Source organism: Silurus meridionalis, chromosome 11, assembly GCF_014805685.1.
Source record: "Silurus meridionalis isolate SWU-2019-XX chromosome 11, ASM1480568v1, whole genome shotgun sequence".
NCBI classification, from domain to species: Eukaryota; Metazoa; Chordata; class Actinopteri; order Siluriformes; family Siluridae; genus Silurus; species Silurus meridionalis.
Genome location: NC_060894.1, coordinates 20086470 through 20110812, shown reverse-complemented (window position 1 = coordinate 20110812; position 24343 = coordinate 20086470). Strand labels below are relative to the sequence as shown.

The 24343-nt window shown below is 38.1% G+C and overlaps 2 protein-coding genes across 2 annotated transcripts; both read left to right on the top strand.

Annotated features, from left to right (window-relative positions):
• Positions 1-1981: 1981 nt before the first annotated feature.
• On the top strand, positions 1982-17509 carry slc38a9 (solute carrier family 38 member 9). Its single transcript, XM_046861258.1, has 15 exons — positions 1982-2101; positions 3701-3838; positions 5864-5996; positions 7027-7145; positions 7236-7299; positions 7383-7476; positions 8767-8937; positions 9046-9105; positions 9959-10159; positions 10469-10576; positions 10948-11054; positions 12274-12387; positions 12480-12628; positions 13366-13455; positions 16321-17509. The coding sequence occupies exons 2-15, from the start codon at positions 3741-3743 to the stop codon at positions 16484-16486; spliced, it is 1674 nt and encodes a 557-aa protein (XP_046717214.1). The 5' UTR covers positions 1982-2101; positions 3701-3740; the 3' UTR covers positions 16487-17509.
• A 2524-nt stretch (positions 17510-20033) lies between these two features.
• Positions 20034-23796, top strand: LOC124393428 (collagenase 3-like). Its single transcript, XM_046861259.1, is given in 13 exon segments — positions 20034-20190; positions 20300-20547; positions 20842-20990; positions 21171-21182; positions 21185-21295; positions 21424-21585; positions 21679-21838; positions 22028-22046; positions 22049-22127; positions 22130-22156; positions 22254-22413; positions 22682-22785; positions 23321-23796. Coding segments are annotated over 13 exon segments (1458 nt in total). The 5' UTR covers positions 20034-20067; the 3' UTR covers positions 23425-23796.
• The last annotated feature ends 547 nt before the right edge of the window (positions 23797-24343 follow it).

The window sequence follows — 24343 nt, the reverse complement described above, 5'->3', positions numbered from 1 at the left end:
AGGAAGAAAGGGGAGGGGTGAATAGGAAGAAAGGGGAGGGGTGAATTGGAAAGAGAAGTGGAAATGGGGAGAATAATAAGAGGAGGGTTATTAAGAAGGGGAGGGGTGAATGGGGAAGGAAGGAGGGTGAATTGGAAAGAGAAGTGGAAATGGGGAGAATAATAAGAGGAGGGTTATTAAGAAGGGAGGGTGAATGGGGAAGGAAGGGAGGGTGAATGGGAAGAAAGGGAGGGGTGAATGGGAAGAAAGGGAAGGGTGAATTGGAAAAAGAAGTGGAAATGGGGGATTAAGGAGGGAGGGGTGAATGAGGAGAAATAGAAGGATAAAATGGGGAGAATGGGGAGAGGAAGGAGGGGTGAATTGGAGGAAGAATGGGGAATGGACGATTGGAGGAATCGGGAGGAGTGAATGGGGAGAAGGGGATTGGACGATGGGTAGAATGGGAGGAGAATCGGAAAAACGAGAAAGGAAGGGAAGAATAGGGAGAATAGGAAGGGAGGGAAGATGAAAAGGAAAGGAAGTATTAGGAGGGGAGAATAGAACAGGAAAGGAGAATGGGAGAATAGAGAGAGGAGAGGAAGGAGGGGTGTCATAAAGAGAATGGTGTATGAGCCATTACAATTACCTTTAATAAGAGCTTCCAAGTTCACATTGCCAATGTACAGACAGACAGATAGATAGATAGATAGATAGATAGATAGATAGATAGATAGATAGATAGATAGATAGATAGATAGATAGATAGATACTTCCTTGATCTTTGCATAAATTCCGACATTGCAGTATTGGAAAAAGCCTGCACATGTTTCAAGTTTCAAGTTTTATTTGTCATTTATACAGATGTCAGTGACAGTTTGTACAGTGAATGGCTCCAGGCAAACTACAGCAATATTAATATATTACACATTAAACAGAATAAAAAAAAGATTATTATTTACAATATTGACAATACAATAATAAATATTTATATATATATATATATATATATATATATATATATATATATATATATATATATATATATATATATATATATACACAGACAGATGTGTATCTGTATATATAAATATATTAAATTAATTATATGATTATTTACATATATGACTTTAGCATGAGGCATTCCTAAAAAACATAACAAATAAAAACATAGAAGACGGAGGATAACAAAAAGAATTGATATGTTTGGTGTGCAAAAAAAATATGCAAATATATGTAGTGTGCATTAAGGTGCAGTAGTATTGAGTGCAATGGTATTTAGAGAATTGTTTAGTCTCAGTGTGTTAAACAGTGCAAATATGTTTGGAATGTAACAAAGTCAGTTGGCAGCTGTGGCCTGCAGTCAGATTACAGTTTGTTGATGATTCTGATATCCTGTTTCTTGCATTTGTTCCAGCATCAAATTGTACATTTGTAATTTATGTCTCGTGTCTTTTTCCCCCTTTCGCCTTATGTCCTTAATTTATTTATGTCATGGAGAGTAAGAATTTCATTGTATTTTCATTGTATGGTGTCTGATCAACCCCGGCTGGGTCGCCTGGACGAGGGTGTCTGATGCTGAAAGACCCAATGACCCCAGGATACATCACTGATGATGTGTCCCAGTGCATCTGCATGATGTATTTTTTTATTATTTCCTGCACATATGACAATAAACTCCTGAATCCTCAATGTGGAATTATGATGGTTGTGTCCACAAACTTGGCCATTCACAAGAAAACTTTAAATGACTTCATTTAAAATACTGAGTAATTATGAGGATGATTGATTTCAGAAGATAAATAAACAAATAATAAAAGAAACGCATGAATTGTAAAAGTGTATGTTTTGGATCATTTGCAGAAACTGTGTGAGGAAGTTCCTTTCACTTGCACGTAAAAAAAAACACCAATAGAATGGTTGCTCCGGTGCATTGTGGGTAATGTAGTTTCCTCAGCCTAGTTTTGCACTGTTATATTTGAGATGTTCACTACAAGTCACAGAAGGCCAATGTAAATCGCCATCAATTCACGTGGGTCTTTCAAAACAAGTTGCTTTCCCGGTGTATTGTTGTTCCTGCGGTTTCCAAAGGAAATCAAGCGACACTACAGTACTGTATTTACAGGTAGGTTGATGAATATAAATATAATAAAGCATATAAAAGAAGTAAAGTTGATTAATAGCGCTGAGTTTGGGAGGTTACATACGCGACATCAGAACCAGGAACTCGGTGAGCATGGGAGCTACTTTCACTTAATCAGCGTTATTAATATTAATAAAACACAAAATTATAAATAAGGATATATTTAGCAAAGTCTATTTGTCCAAAACTTTAAACTTTCCTCGTTGTATGTTATGGCATGTTTGTACTAATAACGAATGAGCCTTGATTTTAATGTTGAATAATTAAATATATATCTAATAAATAATAACTAACAAATAATTATAGTGTCACACTTGTGAAAATTCAATTAAGTTGGACAAACAAAGATTAAATCCAGGACCTTGAGCCTGGGAAAATCATTAAGGCCATGTGATTTTGTGCTTAAAAACATCAGAACTCCTGAACCCTTGAAATTTCATAGTGTGCATTAGGAAAAAGTAGGTTATTTTTCATTAAAGCTTTATGTTTTTGGAAGTTTAAGTCTATGATCAACATCATCAAAGTGGTGGTAGCTCAGTGTTGGACATTGGTCTTCGGATCTTGGACCTTGGATTTGGAAAGTCATGAGTTCAAATCCCAGCACCACCAATGAACCATTGCTGTGTCTCTTAGCAAGGCGCTTTAACTTCGATTGCTCAGTTGTAAGTAGCTCTGGATAACGGCGTCTGTCAAATACCATAAATGTAAAAATCACCCCCAGTACAGCTTGTTCACACGCCAACCATCAGGCAGACTTCGTTTGGGAGTGTTAACGCCAGAACTTCACGTCTAAAAAACACCCATTAGCCATGATTTGCATTTGTGCCATTTAGAAGACGCCCTTGTCCAGAGCGACGTACAAAAGTTTTCTGGATATTGAGCGATACTTATTTACTGCAGGCATAAATTATACAAAATCTTAGAAGTGTCTACTACACCCATGCATCCCCCCGCCCACGATTTCGACAATACGAGTCTGTATAGGACAAAATCTTGTTCACAGATAAGGAATGAAGCTCACAATAATCCAAACTCTGAGATGAAGTATTAAATTCCCCCTGCCTTGCGATGCTTATTTGTAAAAAAAAACAGCCTCATTTATCATTCAGTAGATTTTAATCTGTGTGTTTAAACTTATACAGTAGCATTTTGTAGATGGAAAAGTTAGGAAACTGGTAAAACAGCATTTCTCTGACTGGTGAGTGTAATAGTAGTCTGCTGATGTTTGAATTCTTCAATGTTGATGCTTTAAGGGTGGACTTAGACAGCTGCTTTTTTTTCTCTTCCTCTTTTGCACATGCTCACACACAGGGGCTCACACTTCTCCTCTCAGAACCTTTGCCTTTTCATCGGAGTGAGAGGAATCTAATAGTGTAGGGAACGCCACAGTGTTCAGGCGGACTTATTTACTCTTAAGTTCAATTAGTTCAAGGTTTGTGCTTTTTATGGCTTAAAAAAAACAGGATTATTCTTTTATTTTAAGGTACAAATTGGAGATGTGATGGAGCATCTACAGAAAAGAGTTCACGTGCAATGGTGAAGTTGATTGTGGTTATTTTTCTTCCCTAATTTTCTGTCCAGGCAATGATTTTCGAGTGAAGCACGTGAATCAGAAGTCATCATGGAGGATGATGGGAAACCGCTGTTGGGTTCCATTCAAGCAGCAGAAGAAGATTATTACTCGGACCAGGTAGACTTTCTGGACTCGAGACAAAGAAGGTACGAGTTTCATATCAAGGATATACTATTTAAAAAAACAACACTGAAAGTTAGACCTAATCTGTGCAAGGAAATGGAATTAAAAGTGAATAAATAAAGTCTTTAGTCACTTAGTGGTCAGTTTGCTGAACACTGCAGGGTTCTGTGTCTTTTTATTCATTTGATGTATTTGTTTTGGAGACTTTTTATCTCCACATGACTTGAGAGCGTCTAAATGCTGCCATGTTGCAGTCCAAACCAGGCACTGACTGCATCTATTGTATTGTGCTGGTGCTTCATAAAGAAAATGATGATGGTGGCCCTTATAATTGCACTCCATGCATTTTTAAACAAGCAGCAGTGCTGCAGATTCACATGTAATCATTAGCTAATTTGTATTCAGCTCTGATTTGCCCTCTGCAGAAAGTAATGCTAACGCTAGTCAAAGCTAGAGAGCTGATCTATATTTACACTAATAGTAAAAAATGATAACACCCTGGTGTCTTGCGCAGACCTGGACATAGAGAGCTTGTATTTTAAGTGCTTTGAGGATTTCTTCAGAGTAGGGATCATGTCAGATGAAGAAAATTTGCTAAATTATTTACCAAGTGGGGTGTCATTTAGGGGGAAAGTACATAAGCGTCACAGCGTGTTTTTTTTTTTTTTGTGCGAAGACGTCTTTATTTTTTCACATACACATTTAAGCACAGTTAAATTCTTTTCACTGCATATCCCAACCATGTTAGCATCAGCCATGATACTGCACCCCTTTAGCAGGCATGAGGCATCAGGGGCCCGAGAGTGGCAGCTTGGCCAAATCGGAGCTTTAAGCACTTTAACCGCTGAGCAACCACCTGCCTTTTCTTTGTTTTTTTTTGTTTTTTTTATTCGTTGTTTACTGATGATGGAAATGAGAAAATATCATGTGGCAAAAATGCAGAAAAAGACGTGTGGTAAAGTGCTGGGATTTGAACGTCCAACCTTCTGTTCAGTAGACTACTGTCTTTACACTACTTACACTACTGTCTTTAATAGCAATGTAGTGGCAGCTACTTTGTCTAAGCATTGCTTTGTTTAATGCTCTCATTAACTGTCACATTATTTTCATTTGACTCACTCCGACCCCTAAGGCTGCCACTCACAATACAGCTACACGTGAGTCACAGTACGTTTTGCTGTCTGTGCAAGCCGGCGCTTCAACTCATTGGTTTTTGGTAACGTGTCGGCGCAAGCTGTCGTTTCACATGAATTTCCAAGCAGAGAAGAAAAAAACAAAAAACCATTAACACCTAGCTTAACACTAGGGCCAAGGTTCGAAATACCATAACGATCTCGCGGCAACGATCACCAACAAGTCACCCGATGTGGTATTTTTAGCTCCGTAATTTGTGCGACTTGCACGGCAAGTGAGTTTTCTGGGAAGCTTTTGGAAGCCCTTTCTGTGAGTGTACCAGCACGTATGTGCTGAAATGTCACGGATGTGCATTGATAGTGCGAATACGAATGCCTGTAATTGTTTCCTTCACAAGCAGCTGGTTGCTTTTAGTGATCGTTGCTCCTTCCAAGATTTTGTTTTTCTGTTTGCAGTACGATTTTCCGATTGTTCCTGAGAAACATTTTAATCATGACAGGATTATTTTTCTTTCTTGTTTCTTTAAAGGCTGTTGTTTGTGTGTGTGTGTGTGTGTATTGGCCTCATAGGGAAATTGTTGGGTTGCAGTTGCTTATGGTAAAATGAAAGTAAATATTAAAGTAAAATAGAAAAAAGGGACATTTGAATAAATATACATATTCAGTTATATATTAAAGACCAGCTGTTTAACACTCAGTTGATGGAGTTATAGTGTGCATGTGTGTGTGTGTGTGTGTGTGTGTGTGTGTGTGTGTGTGTGTGTGTGTGTGTGTGTTTATATAATATTTAATGTGATGTGAGTTAATTGACCAGTGATTTAATATGACATGGTGGCATTTGTTTATAAACTTAAAATCTAACTGCAAAAGGTATAAAACCAAAAAAGTTTCAAATCACTTGTCTCTGGCTTGCAGGCCTTTTCATGTAGAGCCCAGGAACATCGTGGAGGACTCGGCTCAGGAGCAACGCGTGTCTGCTGAGGCTTCAGTGCTGAACAGCAGAGTTCATTACTACGGACGTCTGACTGCATCATCAGACAGGCTGCTGGTAATTTTCGTCTTTCAGAAACCACAATGATTTACAGTCAGGCTAATGTACTTTTCTCACAGACTGCATTTGGGTCGAGTCGTGCAGCAGATATTTTATAAACAAAGGTATTGGAAAACATGACTTTTCCAGCCATCTGTGCTTCTTTTGGCAAAATGTTTGCACAAATCCGGAGACACACAAATGTTTTGTATTGACTTTGGATCCAAGTTTTCCATTCACTTGAGCTGGGAGACCCAAACCTGTTCTGTCCTGAATCCTGTGCACAAGCCATGAAGACATGGGTTGGAGTGGAAGATCTGCTGTAGACCTCAACCCTATCAAACACCTGGGATGAATGAATTATTCACGTTGATTACTGAATGATTTTACAAACACCCCTGTGGCTGAAAGAGCACAAATCTCCACAATCTAATGAAACATCTACCCAGAAGAGTGGAGGTTATTATAACAGGAAATGGGAATTAAATGTGGAATAAAAATATGTTCAAAAAAGCAGATACCAATCTTATGGTCGGGTGTCCACAAACTTTACTTTCACAGATCTTCACAGATCACTTTTTCATGTTTTGGTAAAGTTTTTCCTGGATTCAATCCATGTTCTGAACTTTTCTCCCACCTCTTCAAATGTAGGTTGATTTTTGTCTTTTTGTGTCCATTGATTAACTGGCTAAAGTTCCTGGAATCCAATTTAACCCTGACCAGGACAAAACACCTCCTGGAGAAGAATAAATATATTCAGTTTAAATGGTCAATTGATAACTGCTTTACTTGATGGAAATACAGAGATCATTTTTCCTCTTATCTTCAGTACACAGCGTTTGTCAAACTACACACATATACACAGCAGGTTTAATATTTATTTGGTTGGAACCCAATCTGTGCTTTTCAGCGTAAAGAAAACAAAGAGCTACTGATTATCGATTTGCACTCTAAAATGATCTAATAGCAGCACGCTCCAAGCAGTCTAATTACACCACATGTTTGTCATGAGCTAATGCTTTTGTTTATTCTATCCAACCTTTTGAAGGCTCCTCCTGACCATGTGATCCCTTCACCTGAAGAGCTCTACGTTTACAGCCCTCTGGGCACAGCGTTTAAAGTTCAAGCCGGAGATGGCTCGGTCAAAAACCCAAGTATTGTCACTATGTATGTATGAGAAATGAGTTTTCTAATTCCTACTGTAAATTCATTTACGATATGCTGGAAAATATGCACCCTAACCCTTTATTTGTGTAGCTTTGCTATCTGGAATACAATGATGGGAACATCCATTCTGAGCATGCCATGGGGAATAAAGCAGGTGTGTGTGTGACACTTTAGATTTCTTCCAAAATGACGCTTTATCACTTGCCTATAACTGGATTTTTGTTTTGTTTTTTGCAGTCTGGGTTCACGTTGGGAATCCTCATCCTCATCCTAATGGGCTTAATCACACTCTACTGCTGCTACAGAGTCCTGAAGTCCACAAAATCAATACGTAAGCCAGCCCCAAGGCTCTTATCGCTTTCACTTCAGCGTAATCATAGACAACACTGATGAGTAATGTGGAGTTCTCAAGTCAATATAGGTTTCTTCTTTGTAAAAAACATTGATGCATTTGGATCTATGAAAGTCACAATATAAAACAAGATTTTTCTTCGTAGTAGTAGGGGGAGGTAGTAGCTTAGTGTTTAAGGTGTTGGACTTTAGATTTGAAGGTCCATGAGTTAGGGGTTGACCGATGTTGGATTTTAACGATAGTTAGGTCGTACTTGTCAATAACCCGATAATCAACTGATTTTTTTAACTGGATAAAAAAAAAAAAAAACACTCCATGTAAAATAGTACTGAACTTTATTGCAAAAATAAAAAAGTACTGAATCATGAAAATGTGCTAAATGAAATAAATAGGTGCAACATGCAGTCTCGCATGTAAAAACAAACAGCACAGTTAGTGATTCACCTCTAGAGGCCGCTCTTGTAAAGACAGCAGACGGGAAGCCGGAAAAACTATCGGTATGGATTTTTGCCGATAGCTGTTATTTCCAGTGATCAACTTTCGGCGCTGATTTGTCGACCTCTAGTCATGAGATCAGGCCGGCACTCCTGGGCCCCTAAGCATGGCCCTTAACCTCAATGTAATTTGTGCTGGATAAATGTAAATGAAGTGTTTGTACTTTTTTTTTTTTTTAGTGTAGGGAAGGGTTAGCTTAGTGGTTAAGATGTTGGACTTCTGATCAGAAGGTCATGAGTTCAAATCCCAGCAACAGTAAGATGGCACTGCTGGGCCATTGAGCAAGACCCTTAACCCTTAACTGCTCAGTTGTATAAAGAGAGAATTGTAAGTTGCTCTGGATAAGATACTGGAGCATGTAGTAATGTTAATAGTCTGATACACTGTTCTGTAAAATGGTTTCAGATACACTAAAGAAGATGTTTTTTAAAAGGACAGAAGCATTACCCATCTCTCAGCAATGCTAATGATTCGCAGTAGAAATCTTTTCACGGTTTAGTGTTACCGCTGGCACACAAACCCACCCCCACTGCTGTGCTGTTTACTGCTGTTGGCAAGAATGCTAGAATTTTATGATTCTATACTTCCTTATGTGTTTTTCACATGTAGCAGCATGCTTTTTGTTCCACTTTTACTCTTTGGTGTATGTGGATTCAGCATTTTAGAAGCTTTTCATCAATACTTACTTATATATGTGTGTACAGTTCAAGTACTAGTACAGTACTATGATATCAAGCTTGTGTTTACATCTATTTGTCTTTTTTTTAATAACAGCTTATATAGATACTTCAGACTGGGAGTTCCCTGATGTGTGTAAATATTACTTCGGGAGAATGGGACAGTGGTCAAGTCTGTTCTTTTCTATGATATCACTGATTGGAGCCATGGTGGTCTACTGGGTGCTTATGTCCAACTTCCTGTTCAATACGGGAAAATTCATCTACGGTAAGCAGCCACAGTGGCATTGCTTTCATGAATTCAATGATTCGTTGTGGTTTAGATATCGGTTTAATGCGTCATGAGGCAATCGTGCTTTTCTTTTTCTACCACCAGACTACGTTCACAACGTCAACATGTCCGATTCGGAGTTCGGCACAAATGGAACAGAGAGAGGTTGGTATCTGTGAGAGATTTTTGATGTTGAAATTCGCTCTGGATAAGGACATCTGCCAAATGCCCTAAATGTACTTGTACCACTGCTCATCAATGCAATCAGTCTAATCCTAGCCAATCATGTGGCAGCATGGAGTATCAGAATCAGGTTTATTGGCCATGTGTGTTGGTGACTCGAAAACATACCAACATAAATAACACTATACAGATAGTTTGTTTATATAGAAAGAAAAAAATCCCATCGTGTACTCAGCGGTTCTGCGCGCGGAAATGCTTTGTTCATTTAGAGGGGTCAGAGGAGAACGAGAGGAAGTCTCTCGTAACCTATTTAACCAAAATGTGGTAAGCAGAAAAGCAACTTGGAATGCACAATACGGCAAACATGCTGTAGGCGGGTTGGTGGGCGATTTACAAGAGTACACAAGACCACATCAGGTTCCAAGCTACAAGCTGTTGTAGCCACAGACTTCGAGACAGTTCATGATTGCGGAAAAACTGCGGATCAACTGTAGCTTCGAGTCACTCCAATCACACGTCATTTAATCAACATAGCTATACACCAACAATGTCCTTTTCCTTTAGAATCAGCCAATCAAGGTTTGGGTGTAGTATAGGGGCAAAATATGTTTGAATTCTTTTACCAAAAACACTTATTTGACCTTTTAAAAAAAAAAAAAAAAAAAAATATATATATATATTACACAATCCTTTAAATGCAGCTCGTTCATACTCTATAAAGCTTTTATCTATCTGTTTGATCTCACTGCTGAGTAAGCAAGTTATAATACTCCCTAATGCTTAATGAGCTCTAATGTGTGCTGTCGCAGTAATCTAGTTTCATCTTCTCTCCCAGTGCTTTGCCCATACCCAGATGTGGATCCCGATATTAACAAAAGCCTTAGCCAGCACTACGTGAGCGGTAACAGTTCAGACACGGCACTGTTTGATCACTGGTGGAACAAAACCAACACGATTCCTTTATACCTCATCCTGCTGCTTTTTCCGCTGCTCAGCTTTCGCTCGGCCTCCTTCTTCGCCAGGTTCACCTTCCTGGGTAAGTGTTTCTTCATGCCGACGTTCCAATTTAAAAGGAGAGCTGTAAATGTAAACATGAACTTGTTTAAATATTCGGATTGGGTAGGATAATAAAGTGGAACTGGTATTTCGTCGATATTGTAATGATTGTAAAGGTTTTGCATATTTGATGAAAATTTCTTGCACCAATGCAAATACATTTGATGCAAATACATTTGCATTTTTCTGTTGGAGTGGGTATTGATTTTTTTTTTTCTTTTTGTATTTTCCATACTGTTCGTGTGTAAGGGGACTTTCATGTAAATAGCTTTTGTTTCATTTCACGCAGGCACTCTTTCAGTGATCTACCTCCTCGTCCTGGTCACCCTTAAAGCCTTTCGGCTAGGCTTTCACCTGGAGTTCCATTGGTTTGAGTCTTCAAATTTTTTTGTCGCAGGTAAACACCAGTGCCAGAAACAGATGAATTAATACAGGATTTTGCACCGTAGTGCCATGTTTTTAATTCAGTAATTAGGTTGCCTATAGAGGTTGATTGACACATTCACTGTGTACCAGTGAAGTCACTGTTTTCTGTTTTTTGTGCACCATTGGAATAGAATTAATCAACTGTGATACAACCAATAAGATAAAGTGATGAAATATCTTCTTCATGACAAGCTGTCACCATTGAGGTCCTGAATAGCAAACACCAACTTTTCAGATCAAGTAAAACGTCTCAGGGAACGTTCAGGTCCTCGGTGTACATTACTGCATAGTGCTTTTTTTTTTTAAGTGCTGACCCAAGCAGTTTCACTGTCTGTTGTCCAGAGTTCCGAGTCTTGTGTCCTCAACTCACCGGTGTCCTCACGCTGGCTTTCTTCATCCACAACTGCATCATCACCCTCATGAAAAGCAACAAGAATCAGGAGAACAACGTGAGTGTCATGACGTCTTACAAAACTGACATTTACAGGATATTTTATGGCGCACTGATAAACTGATAACAGATCCCACCAAACTGGAAGGCCATGTTGCATCTGTTTGCTCATCACTGCATACAGAAGCAGAGCACAGATATTAAGGAACAGCCTTTGTAAGAGTTTCTGTGGGAAAGGCAGACTTCCTGATCAGGTCTCATCAGCAAAGAGTATGAAGGTCGTTGTTACCAGAATTCATGTTTTTTTGTTTTAGTTTCTTTATTCATTGTGTTTCCTGATTACGTGTAATGCTGAGTTCAGCTAAAACGAATGATCCTTTTTGCCGAGTCTCCTGCACCTCTTAGAGTCTAAAATATAAAATCCTAAAATAAAAGTCTATTTTCTCTATTTTAGGCTTTATAAAAGTCTTAAATTTGCTGTTCTAAGTCTTGTTTTTTAAACAGGTCTTAATTTTTCTAATGCTACCTCTAATACTCATAAAAATGCTTATGCAGCACTTTAGAAAATTCTGTTTCTGTGGTGGTGTTTTTTCTTTCGCTTGACCAAATATAATTTCCTGTCATTTGCATTAAAATGAGATCAACAGCCAATCAGCTTTCTGTTATTGAATCGAATCCCTTGGATTGTACCACAGGAGACAGATTAAGTTTTTTTAGCTATGGTGCGAGTTTAGCGATACTTGGATGAATTTAGGGCTCGGTTGAGTCCGGTTTCTAACAACGTATTTGTGTATGTTTGTGCTGTCGTGATATTTTGTTCTTAACGGTTTTAAAAAGGTCTTTAAAAGTCACAAAGGTAACTTGGTAAAACCTGCAGAATCCCTGTATGTGGGATGTGATAGCTTATTGGTTAAAGCATTGAATTTTGGATATGAAGGGTGTGAGTTCAAATCCCAACCATGCCAAGCTGCCACTAATGGGCCCCTGAGCAAGACTCTTAATCCCATACATGCACAGTTGCATAAATGAGCTAAATGTAAGTAGCTCTGGATAAGAGTGTCTGATAAAAGCATTTCAGAATTCTCATCACATCCAACCATGAGGTGATTGAGTTACAATAGCAGAAGACCACATCTGCTTATACTCCTGTCAGCCAGAAAGAATGGATGCAGGATCACCAAGACTCTGGAGAAAGAATCAAAATGGACAATGTGTGTATGGAAATCTAAAAATCTAAAAAGGGCTTATTACATACTTATTACGTTTTGTGTTTGCAGGTTCGGGACTTGTCCTTGGCCTACCTTTTAGTAGGTCTAACATACCTCTATGTGGGAGTCCTGGTGTTTGTTTCATTTCCTTCTCCACCACTTTCTAAAGACTGCATTGAACCAGTAAGTCTTCAGAAACTCTTCAGATTTCACCTAACGCTCAATTTTTGTTATTTAGCCATGGATTCTAATACTAACCTTTTGCTTTGGTGCAGAACTTTCTGGATAACTTTCCCAGCAGTGATGTTTTGGTGTTTGTAGCTCGAGCCTTTCTGCTGTTCCAAATGACCACCGTCTACCCTCTGCTGGGGTACCTGGTTCGGGTGCAGATCATGGGCCATTTCTTTGGCAATCCCTACCCCAGGTAATGTGTTACTACAGACAGTAAGCACTGATCCTCTGCAGTGTATCTGAAAGTTTTAGATCAGGTGTTTGTCGTGGTTCTGTGGAAAAAAAAAAGATTATCATTTAGGAAAAGAAAACACTTTTTTTTTCTCTCGATCTTCTCATTTTTCTTCAGCTGTGACCTGAGAGATCCAGAGCTGAAAAAAAAAAGTATGTAATCGCTCACGTATTTAGAATTATGGTGTTAAGTTTCAAAAGCACTTTCAGCAAAGTGTTTTTTCCCCTTCACACATTTCATCCATCCTTTTTTTTTTTTTTCATTCCAGTTTTTTCCACAGAATTCTGGCCATGAACAAAATAAACAACTTAATAAAATAGCAAGCAAAATGGTTAAATGCTTAAATGTGCAGTTCGGATGGTATGAAACTTGGTATGCTGGATTGCTATTCAGCCGAAATTGATGTGTTGGAATGATTATTATGTCGTCTTTGTAATGCAACGCTTTTACAATCGTGTCCCGTCAAGTAGCTGCATGTTTAGGACCTGAATATTGGGAGAGTTTTGTGTTTTGTTTAGTGGTTCTGCAACATGTAGGAATAGATCGAGTAGTCAGGACAGTAGCAGCAAAAATTGTCATAAAGGTGTACTGATAATCACAATAGTAAAAGTGTCTAATAAAATGTAAAAACATTTTAAAACTGTGAAAATATCTTATAAAATATAACAATTATTAAACTGCTGTTTCCCCCCCAATAGTTTTTTCCATGTCTTCGGGCTGAACGTTGTACTTGTGACTGCTGGGGTCCTAATGGCCTGTTTTTTCCCCAACATTGGTTCCATTATCAGGTGAGAAAAAGTTTGACACTTAAAACTTTTAAAAAAACATTAAAAACATCTTTTTAATGACTACCAATTTGTAGTTGTAATACCATTACTAATGATGATAATTAGAGGTTGACTCATACGAATAACTGGGTTGGATCGTATTTGCCGATAACGGATAAATCAAATCAAATTGATACCAAATTAAAAAAAGTGCTAAATTAAATAAATATAAATATTTATTATTATTAAATTGATTTAAATTAATAAATATTGAGGGAGGGGAAAAAAGACATGCATTTAAACTGAAACAAAAAAGTAGCACTCCAAATAATAAATATATTATTATTGAATTTATTTAATTACTAAATATTGATGAAAATAAAAGACATGCATTTAAACTGAAACAAAAATGAACACTTTAAATAAATAAATAAATAAATAGCAACAGTTACATCCGAAATTAATCACAAGGACGGCACGTGGTGTCAGTGATTCGCCTCTAGAGGCTACTCTCGTATTGTATAACGCAACCCGGAAAAACTATTGGTATGGAGTTTTGACGATAGTTCCAGCAATCAACTATTGGTGGCGATAAAAGGGTAGGTAACACTTTTCTGCCTGGTGTGCTTAGCTGCCCTGTGTTAGTTAGTGGGTGGGGATCCATTTGATTAATTAAAGGAGTATGGGATAAATAAAAAGGGCCTGCTACAGAACCCTGTGGTACACCATAAACCACCGAGTTGTGACCGGGTACTGGGCTCTGGAAGAGCTGCTACCGGTTCTCGAGAACACTCAGAGGAAACTGTGTATAGACATGACACATATATACATATATATTTATGGTATATATATTGTGGTTGTCGACTCAAATTTAAAAAGCTTTTTTTAAAATTAAGATATGTGTCACACTACTTCAGTATAATCAGAGAAACCAAAGTTACGTTTGTTAAATTCTGATAAATTCTGTTAATTTTATCTCTTAGATCTGCAATCTATGGACCTTTTACTGTTATAATATCTTCCCTTGCTTTCTGGGAAGACTTTCTGCTTTATTTTCCAGCATGTCTTGTTCTGCTGCTTTCTGCACAGGGGTGTTGTCATGTCTGAACATGTCTGGGCCTCATAGTTTAACTGAAAGAAAAGTAATGGATGAGTGACTTCCTATACCTTCTGTTTAGACATTACCTAACAGCCAACCATTTAGTTACATTTCTGTACATTTAATTGCTCTGAAGTTTGACTTTAGAAGCGGGTGTTTTCAAATCTAGAATCCAGATCTAAAATGCAGGTTATCCTGGTAAGGGTTGTGACCTCTGTATTCTGGGAACTTGTTTTTTTTTCCCCAGTTTGTTGTTTATTTAAGGATTATGAAATTATCATATGATGCATGAACAGATGCACACAGGTACAGTATATACTTGTTACTAGGCAAAACCAAACAAACTTGGGTATGACAAAAATTGTATAAAATCCGAGGACAAGAAAGAGGGGCAAGTTAGAGATATTTCACATTTTTAACACTTTAAAATTGAATAGATTTTAACATCAATTAAAACAAAATTTAAATTTGAAAGAAAAAACATATGAAGTGTGAATTTAGCATAATACTGATATTACATCCTCATATAATGTTATATAATTCAGAAACAAGTGTGTTGGTAAGGTCAGCTACTGATGTAGGTGAGGAGGCCTGGGGTGCAGTCAGCATGAAAAAAATAGGGTTGAGGGTCAGTGCTCTATAACAGGAGATCTTCCACTCCAACTCATGTAAAGCATCTCTTCATAAAGATGGCTTTGTACACCGGAGCAATGTCATGTTGGAACAGGTGTGAGTCTCAAAATTCAAAATGTAATTGTACCTTATCCAAAGAAATCCTGTAAGATTGTGTGTCTAACTTTGTGATAACATTTTGGGAAGAAGCACATATGAGTGGGAAAGTCAGGTGTCCCAATACTTTCGTCTATTGAATAAACAGCGGTGAAATGAACAAAACACACTAAAAACTTTTTTTTTTTTTTAACTATTGAAATCATGGCCAAAAAATGGTTTTCAACATTGATCCTGAAGAAAACTTTTAACTCTTTATAATCTCATGTATAGAGATGGTTTGGATGGAGTGTAGGGAATCTGGAGGCCTTGTCTCACCAAAACATTGTTTCCTGTATTCACTCTCAGGTTCAAATGTAATGCAGAAATGAAACCTTACACGTTTCTTGTGTGTGCAAACTTCTTACTTTGAGTTAAATCATGTGATTCCACTGCCATCTAGAGGCCAAGAGAGAATATGTGCTCTGTGTGGGTGGGACGGATCGCTTTATTTATTTCTTTGTCAATCAGACCATCACTAATCACATAATCACAGTTGCAGTGAGAACATTTTCCAAGCACATTTAGCTTCCATGGGAAGTTGTAGTGAGATCATTGATCATGTGTTGTGCAGTAAAGGAAAGACATTAACAGTTAAAAAGCAACCTGTTTTCGGTTTTGTTTGCTTTGAATAGGAAATGAAAATGCAAACTAGAAGCAATAAAAGTGAAAAGGCAAACAAAAAACATTAAATAATGACCTGAAACTATATAATGACAATATATGATTTAAAGGCTGACCACTGATAACCAATCACAAAAACTATATTTTGTAAAAAGAAATGGCTTAATGTAATAAGCAATTAGAACATAAACAGATAATAAATTTATAAATTAACTTGTGCATGCACAGTGAGACCTTAAGAGGTCGCTGTTGCATATATTAACTCCCCCCCAAAAAAACATATTATTTAATCAATTTTTGAAATGTCCTTTTTTCTTTTCTCCAAAGGACACAGATGTTATAATTTCTATCGTGTGTGTGTGTGTGTGTGTGTGTGTGTGTGTGTGTGTGTGTAGGTATTCAGGAGCAACATGCGGTTTGGCCCTGGTGTTTGTCTTCCCTTCAGCTGTCCACCTGATGGCCCTGAGACGTAGTGGTGAATTGCGATGGCTCTCTGCTTGCTTCCACATTTTCCTCATCGTCCTCGGGCTGGCCAACCTTCTAGCCCAGTTTTTTCTGTAACCCTGTCACATTGTTTACACGGTTGTAGTTCTGGTTTTAGAACCAGGTGCTGGTTGTTGTAATACATTTAGTAAAAGACACAACACGAATGATTGCAGGAAAGAAAATCCACAATGGCAATAATCACTTTTGTTTAAATTGAAAATCAACCATCGGGATGATTCGATCGTGTTGGGATTTACCTCGTGTTAATTGTCCCACTGTGGTGAGGTTTAGCCCACACCCTGGAGGTCCGTGATTGCACCAGGTATCATCTGTACATCAAGCAGGTGACTTTAATCTGTTTTTTTTTCCCTGTATTTCCACTGCATTTTTTCAGTCGTATTACTATGTGAGTGGACAGAAAGTTCATGTCACACATTGACGCTTTCATTTTTGTTTCTCTGAACTGTCAACTGAACCGAACCTTTCATACAAATGAGCAAAAGAGATTACACACTTGACACGTGGAAATTCAGGAGAAAATCTCATCACTTGGAAATACTCACACCTCACTCACTTACACTCACACTTTCTCTCATATTTCTCTCACTCATTCTGAAAATGTATGGATATGTGGACAAAAGCATTGGGACACTGACTTTTCCATCCATATGTGCTTTTTCTCCCAAACTGTTCCCCAAACTTAGAGGCACATAATTGTGTGTCTTTGGATGTGCCACTAAATTTAGCCTCGAACTAGAAAACCCAAACCTGTTCCAGCATGACCATGCCTCTGTGTACAAAACCAGCTCCGTGAAGATCTGCTTTACATGGGTTGGAGTGGAAGAGCTGCTCCAGAGCATTGAACCTCAGCTATATTGAACACTTTCGGGATGAATGTAAACACTGACTGCACCCCAGGACTCCTCACCTCACCTACAGCAGTACATGACTTTACTAACACCCTTGTGGCTGAATGATTCTCCTCACAGTTCCCCCCATCCACACACTAATCTAGTGGAACATCTTCAAAAGTGGAGGTTATTAAAACAGCAAAAAGGGAATAAATATGGAATTGGATGTTCAAAAACTAAATACAAATCTCATGTGTCCACAGATGTTTGTCTCTATATGTTTGTTATATGTTTGTGTCTAAAGGGTCTTCACTGAAATGCAGTAAAAATCCATGAGTACTAATTTACAGCACACTGTGGTAAAGATGAGAGGGTTTGAATATATCAATAATACATTATAGACTTTGCAAAGGCTTCTTTCATACACTTTAATAAACCAATGTGGGCAGAGGCTCTTTTTTTTTTTAAAGATGTCATCTAGGGCTACGTAATATGAGGAATATTGATATTAGCATTATGCTAAATGATGTGAAAATTCTGTGTTATTCTGATTTATAAACTGAATAGTAGTATTTTGTTCGATTTGTCCAGAGAGACATGCAGAAGCCTTCAGCATGTGAGTCTCCACTCTGATTTTCTTCGGAAAAGAACGAAAGGTGCTTCATACTTGTACTTTACAGCACAGTGAAATTCTTTCTTTACATATCCCAGCGATGGGAGGAAGCTGAGGTCAGAGTACAGCACAGAAGGTTAAGGGTCTTGCTGTAGGCCACCAAACACGGCAGCTTAGTGATACCAGGGCTTGAACCCCTGTCCTTCCAATCAGTAACCCAAAACCTTAACCACTGTGATACTACCACCCATTTAGCACCAGTACAAGTTTGTTTTGGAAATAGAGCAAATGTCGTCTTCTTTCGGCTGCTCCTGTTAGGGGTCGCTAAAGCGGATCATCTATTACTCTGTCCTCTACATCTGCCTCTTTCAAACCAACTACCTGCATGTTCTCCCTCACCACATCAATAAACCTCCTCCTTGGCCTTTCTCTTTTCCTCCTTCCTGGCGGATCCATACTCAGCTTTTTGCTACCGATATACCTCATGTTCCTCCTCTGTACATGTCCAAACCATCACAATCAGACCTTTCTCACTTTGTCTCCAAAACCTTCTACATGTGCTTTGGAAACGTCATTAAATACCCCTAAAGCAGTTTTTCCTTGATGTTTTTTTTAGGGTGTTACGGTTGGAGGGTAAAAAAATCAACAGCTGGTTTGTGTTTAAGTGATTTCTGAATTTAGTTTTTGTATCAATATTTGCCTTAGCACGTCAATATTTTTTCGAAATGGAGTTCCTCTCGGTGGAGCCTCAGGTTACGTTAGGACAACATAAAAATATAGATATTCAGCACCCAATATCAAATTAAATGTTATTTATAAAGCACATTTAAAAATCGACCCTGGTTGGCCAAAGTGCTGCACATGATAATAAAAGGTGAGAAATGAAAGATTAGAAGTACAGGAGTTTGGCAATGAATAATAAATGTATAAAAGTTGTTGTCGATTGTAGGCGTAGGATCAATGATTGACAGAATAAAAGCAAAGTAGTCGGTACAAACATAGCCAGAAATGTGGAAGTCTGACTGCAAGCCACACACACTGGTGCATTCTTTCTTCCCTTCTATCCAATTCTATAATTTCTATGAATGTACAGTTTATCTGATGTCTGATCCACTACTTACAACCACAATATAAATGCATACTGTATAGCATCCATTATACAGTAAGCCATCATGGACTTCTTTATATTTGTGCTGATTTACATTTGGCTCATGCTGTTGGCAGAATGATTGCTTTTCTAAAAAGGTGATACCTTACATGATCATTAGATCTAAATGCTTTGCATTGTGAGGCTTGATTGTCCTTCAGGATGACCTCTAATTTCACTTTTTAGCCATTTATAATTCTACATATAAATCGGCTTGTGTTCATTTTTGTAAGTTGCAATCCGTCTGTTCACTTGTGAGCATGTTGCATGGCTGCTTGTGCGCTCAGCATTTCACTGTAAACTGTATTCCATGGCAAATGGAAAATTTATAAAGCTATTTTCAAATGTCAGTTTCAATGGGTAATGTGCACGGTGCTCTCTGTGCGCCTGAGAACAGCGTCGACCATGAAGTACGGCATGAACATTGACACTTTCCAAAATCCGTCTCTAGACCTTATTTTTATTGCCATGAAAGTAAATAGAAGTAATTTTCACTACTGCCCCCTGCCTTTTCTTTCACTGTATTGCAGTCAGGTTTCTATCCCTCAGGACTCAAGCTTGCGTAAACCGACCCGATATTTTTTAGTTTATGCAAAATATTAAATTACATAATCATCAGATCAACATGCAGGGCTGAATAGATCCTAATACACTGCGAGCTTCTCCACCAGACCAAATGTATAATTGCTGTGTTCTCACCTGCTGAAATTAAATAGAATTCCTACTTTTGCATGGGATATTTTAGAGATGGATTGCTGTAAGATTATACACAGTACCATTAAGGATTCTAAATTAATGTATTACTTTATTTATTTTATGTTTTGTATCTTGTTGTGTAGAGAAATTTATCTTTCCAGCTACATGGATTGCTTCCAGCTGCCTCATGAACTAAAGACCTGTCGTTCACTGTGATCAAGGGCATGACTGATTTCTGCAAGAGTTGAACTTAGCTTACGGGAAATGCCAAACAATGTAAACAACCGAGTTGGTTTATAGAGCAGATATAACACATCGTCACGCCTCCAGGTTTCCAGAAGTGGACAGCATGAAGATGAAGGATACAAGCGTTCTCGTGTTGATGTTTGGAGCGTGTCTGGAGCTTTGCATCGGCGTTCCTGTGATTAACATAGAGGATCGAGTCATAGCTCAGGATCAGGAGATAGCTGAGGTTTTATTTACTTTAGATAAAAAATTAACACTTTTTTGTAGTTTCATATTAATTCCAATGAGGATGAAAGTGATGTTCTGGCTGATCTTGTTTTGTCTTGTTTCTTCAGAAATATCTGAAGCAATTCTACACAAATTCCAAAACTCTATCAGCCTTTAGTGAACAAGAGGAAAACCAGGACACTCAGGAACTACCACTGAAGCGTATGCAGGAGTTTTTTGGGCTGGAGGTGACAGGCAAGCTAGACACGAACACCATTGAGGTGATGAAACAGCCACGCTGTGGCGTTCCCGACGTTTCAAATTACCAACATTTCTGGGGCAGGCCAAGATGGAATAAACAAACCATTACATACAGGTACAGCTGCTTCCAATGCTACAACTGAGTTGAGGAGTCTAGGGGAGTGGAGATATGCTGGATTAAAGTACACCATGAAATCTGAAGACGGTATGGCTGTTAGAAATATGAAAAAGAGCAGATCTGAACCTTTAGGACTAAAGTCTTGAAGGACATTTGTATTAATCCTCAAAACAACATTAGCTGATTGTGTTTCTGCTAATTGCTGTGATGTTTCCATTCATTTTTTTTGTTTCCTAACATTCAAACAAATGGGTTTGGACAATTATAACACTGTATCATGTTTCATTTTAGAATAACAGAGTACACACCAGATCTGAGCCAGTGGGAAGTGGATGCCACCATCGCTCAGGCGTTCAAGCTGTACAGCGACGTCACTCCACTCACCTTTCAGCAGATCTACAGTGGCACGGCCGACATCATGATTCTCTTCAAAGCCAGATGTGGGTGCACTAGATGTTCAGTAAACACACACTGGTTCTTGTTAGTTCATAGCTAGTGCACTATTTTGTATCTTAATCCAAGCAAATCCGCACACTCTTAAATGGACTTTGTAATGAACAGGATCTTGTTTAGGACATATGTATGATGTTCCATATCTTCAATGTGTTCTTTTTCTTCAGATCATGGAGATTTTTCCCATTCGATGGTCCTGGTGGTATTCTGGCTCACGCCAATGCTCCTGGTCCTAACGAGGGAGGTGATTCACACTTCGATGAGGACGAGACATGGACTCTGAGCTCAGCAGGCAAAGCAGACACGGAGATATCATATATACATACTGTAGATACTTTAGATAACATTCCCAGCTGAAATAAAAAGAGAAACTGTTTATTGTATGATGTGTATGAATATATTTTAAATATTGTTCCTCAGGTATAAACTTGCTCTTGGTGGCTGCCCATGAGTTCGGACATGCGCTCGGGTTGGATCACTCACGGGATCCCTCTGCTCTTATGTATCCTACGTACAGATACGTCAACACTAATGGATATCAGCTGCCTCTGGACGATAAACAAGGAATTCAGGCTCTCTATGGTGATTAGGAAAGCAAATCAGATGAATTCAGGAGGAAGAAAACAAAACAATACATTGTGTATTCATAGAATTTCACTTTCATTTGTCTCCAAGGTAACAATGAATGTAAGTGCACGTGTCCACAGCCAGGTCCCCAACCAGGTCCCCAACCGGATCCACAACCAAACCCATATCCACCAGAGCGGTGCAATCGAGACTTAGTGTTTGATGCTGCAGTCAACATATGGAACGAGCTTTACTTCTTTAAGAATGAGTAAGACAGCATTTTATGTTTTTACTTATTTATTTTAGATTTCTTTTCTGAAGTTTAGGGAAATGGTGATTGATCTAAGTGAAATAAATTATATTTAAATCAACATATAACACACATGAACTCTTCAGACTTTTCCACCTGATGTAATTTTCCCTTTTTACACTAAACTTCATCTTTTCTTCTTACAAGATATTACTGGAAGAAAAGTACCTGCTGCAAAATATCCCACAGACTTTAATCAGAGCCACGTGGCCCTCCATCACGTCTGTCGATGCAGCTTATGACCTTAAAACAAAAGCACCAGTTTCTTTTTCAAAGGTCTGACCTTAAACACTTCAGTCTCATATTCACAAAGTAGACACTAATGGAGTGTAAATGAGTCTCAGTGTGTGTGTGTGTGTGTGTGTGTGTCCAGATCAGTACTTCTGGGGCGTGACACCAACCTCCATCTTGCCAGGATATCCGAAGCACATTTCACACTTTGGCTTTCCTGCTTCAGTCACGAAGATCGACGCTGCGGTGCACATTATCTTTACCGGCCGCACTCTGTTCTTTACTGGTGATAAATATTGGAGGTAATAATGAAAAAATAACCAGAAAAGAATGACAAAATATTTCTGGCTACATTTGACATAGAATATAAAGTAAGATAGTTACTAAAGCATTCTTCTTTTCTTCTGTTCAGTGTTAAGTTTATTAAACAAAGGAATTAAAATGAATGAATAAAAATCTAATTATCTAATAACAACAGCAGTATGGAGTTTTAGTAACTGTTATGCTAAAGCATGTGAATTCATTGATTATTGGTTGCATTTTCTTTTATTGCGTACATTTCTTTGCCAGCTATTACGAGTTCTATGAAGTTATGGACGCTGGTTTCCCCAAACCCATTCACGAAGATTTCCCGGGTATCGGCACCAAAGTGGACGCTGCTTTCGAAAATAGTGGTAAACATGCATATGCTATATAATCAAAAGTATGTGCACCCATGAGCATCACAACCATATGTGGGACATCCTTTGGAAGCATTTAAAAAATACTGTAAGATTATAGTATTATTACTTGAACTATGAAGCCCAGACACTGTTCTAGCATGATGATGCCCCTGTGCATAAAGCGAGCTTCATAAACACATGGTGTGTTAAGGTTAAAGTGGAAGCACTCCAACTAGATTGAACATAAACATGGGCTGCACTTTTTGTGCATAAATACATAGCTTTATTTGGAACAAAACCACCCAAAGTGCACCATGCTCACAATGAAATATGTCGTTGGCAACATAATGCTATATGCAGCTAAACTGGGCCTCTAATAAAGAGATAATGACCTGTGAAAGACAACTGGAGAATAATTAAATCCAATACATATCTATCTATCTATCTATCTATCTGTCTGTCTGTCTGTCTGTCTGTCTGTCTATAGATATACATATATATGCTACGAGCGTATTTGGGAATCATTAATTTTTCTGTTACACCACAGGATTCTTGTTCTTCTCTGATGGACCCAGACAAACAGAATACATCTACAGTAGCAGAACTGTGAATCGTGTTCTTCTGAATTATGGATGGCTGGATTGCTACTAAAAAAAACGTGGCTGGAAAATGGTCTGGTCAGAAGGTTATTAGTTTAAATCCCAGCACCACCAAACTGGACCTCTGAGCAGGGCCCATAACCCACACCTGCTGAGTTAAACAAATAAGATAACTGTAAGTCACTCATAAGTCACTAAATATCATACATCGATATTGATTGAGACTCATACATACACCACAACAGGCTACTACTTTTATACAATACACAATTTTTAAACCTTTGTAAATTGAGATACATTTGTGTATTGAGGAGGGCAGCAAATGCAATGCCAAATCTATACAAATATGTCGTTTTACAGTTTTATTAAAGCAGATTTTGCATGTTTGGTGCATGTCAATAAAGTCACAATTTCAAACTGTGAACTGAGCAAAATGTTTGGTTCACACACTGATCCTTTCATTTTTCTACTCGGTTTAAGGTATTTGGTTTCTCTGAACCATGTACTGAATTTTTTTAAAAGTTACTTTAGATGTAGCATGAAACTTTCCCTTTATTTGAACTAGGAGACCCAAAACTGTTCCAGCATGACACAAAGCCAGATCAATGCTGATATACGGGTGCATCTCAATAAATTAGAATGCCATGAAAAAGTTCGGTTATTTCAGTAATTCAACTCAAATTGTGAAACTCGTGTATTAAATAAATTCAATGCTCACAGACTGATGTAGTTCAAGTCTTTTATTTGTGATCATTTTGGTTCACATTTAACAAAAACCTACTAATTCACTCAACAAATTCAAATATGTTGACATGCCAGTCAGCTAATCAGCTCAAAACACCTGCAAATGTTTCCTGAGGCTTCAAAATGGCGGGTTTTTGTTAAATTTGCGTCAAAATCATCACAATCAAAAACACCAAAGACTTGAACTACTTCAGTCTGTAAATAGTGAATTTATTTAATACACGAGT

Bases quoted from the DNA above. Each gene is read 5' to 3' on its own strand.
- slc38a9 (XM_046861258.1), top strand. From the start codon at position 3,741: ATGGAGGATGATGGGAAACCGCTGTTGGGTTCCATTCAAGCAGCAGAA. The intron at 7,146-7,235 runs GTATGTATGAGA...TTATTTGTGTAG, and splicing joins AACCCAAGTATTGTCACTAT to CTTTGCTATCTGGAATACAA. The intron at 13,456-16,320 runs GTGAGAAAAAGT...GTGTGTGTGTAG, and splicing joins AACATTGGTTCCATTATCAG to GTATTCAGGAGCAACATGCG.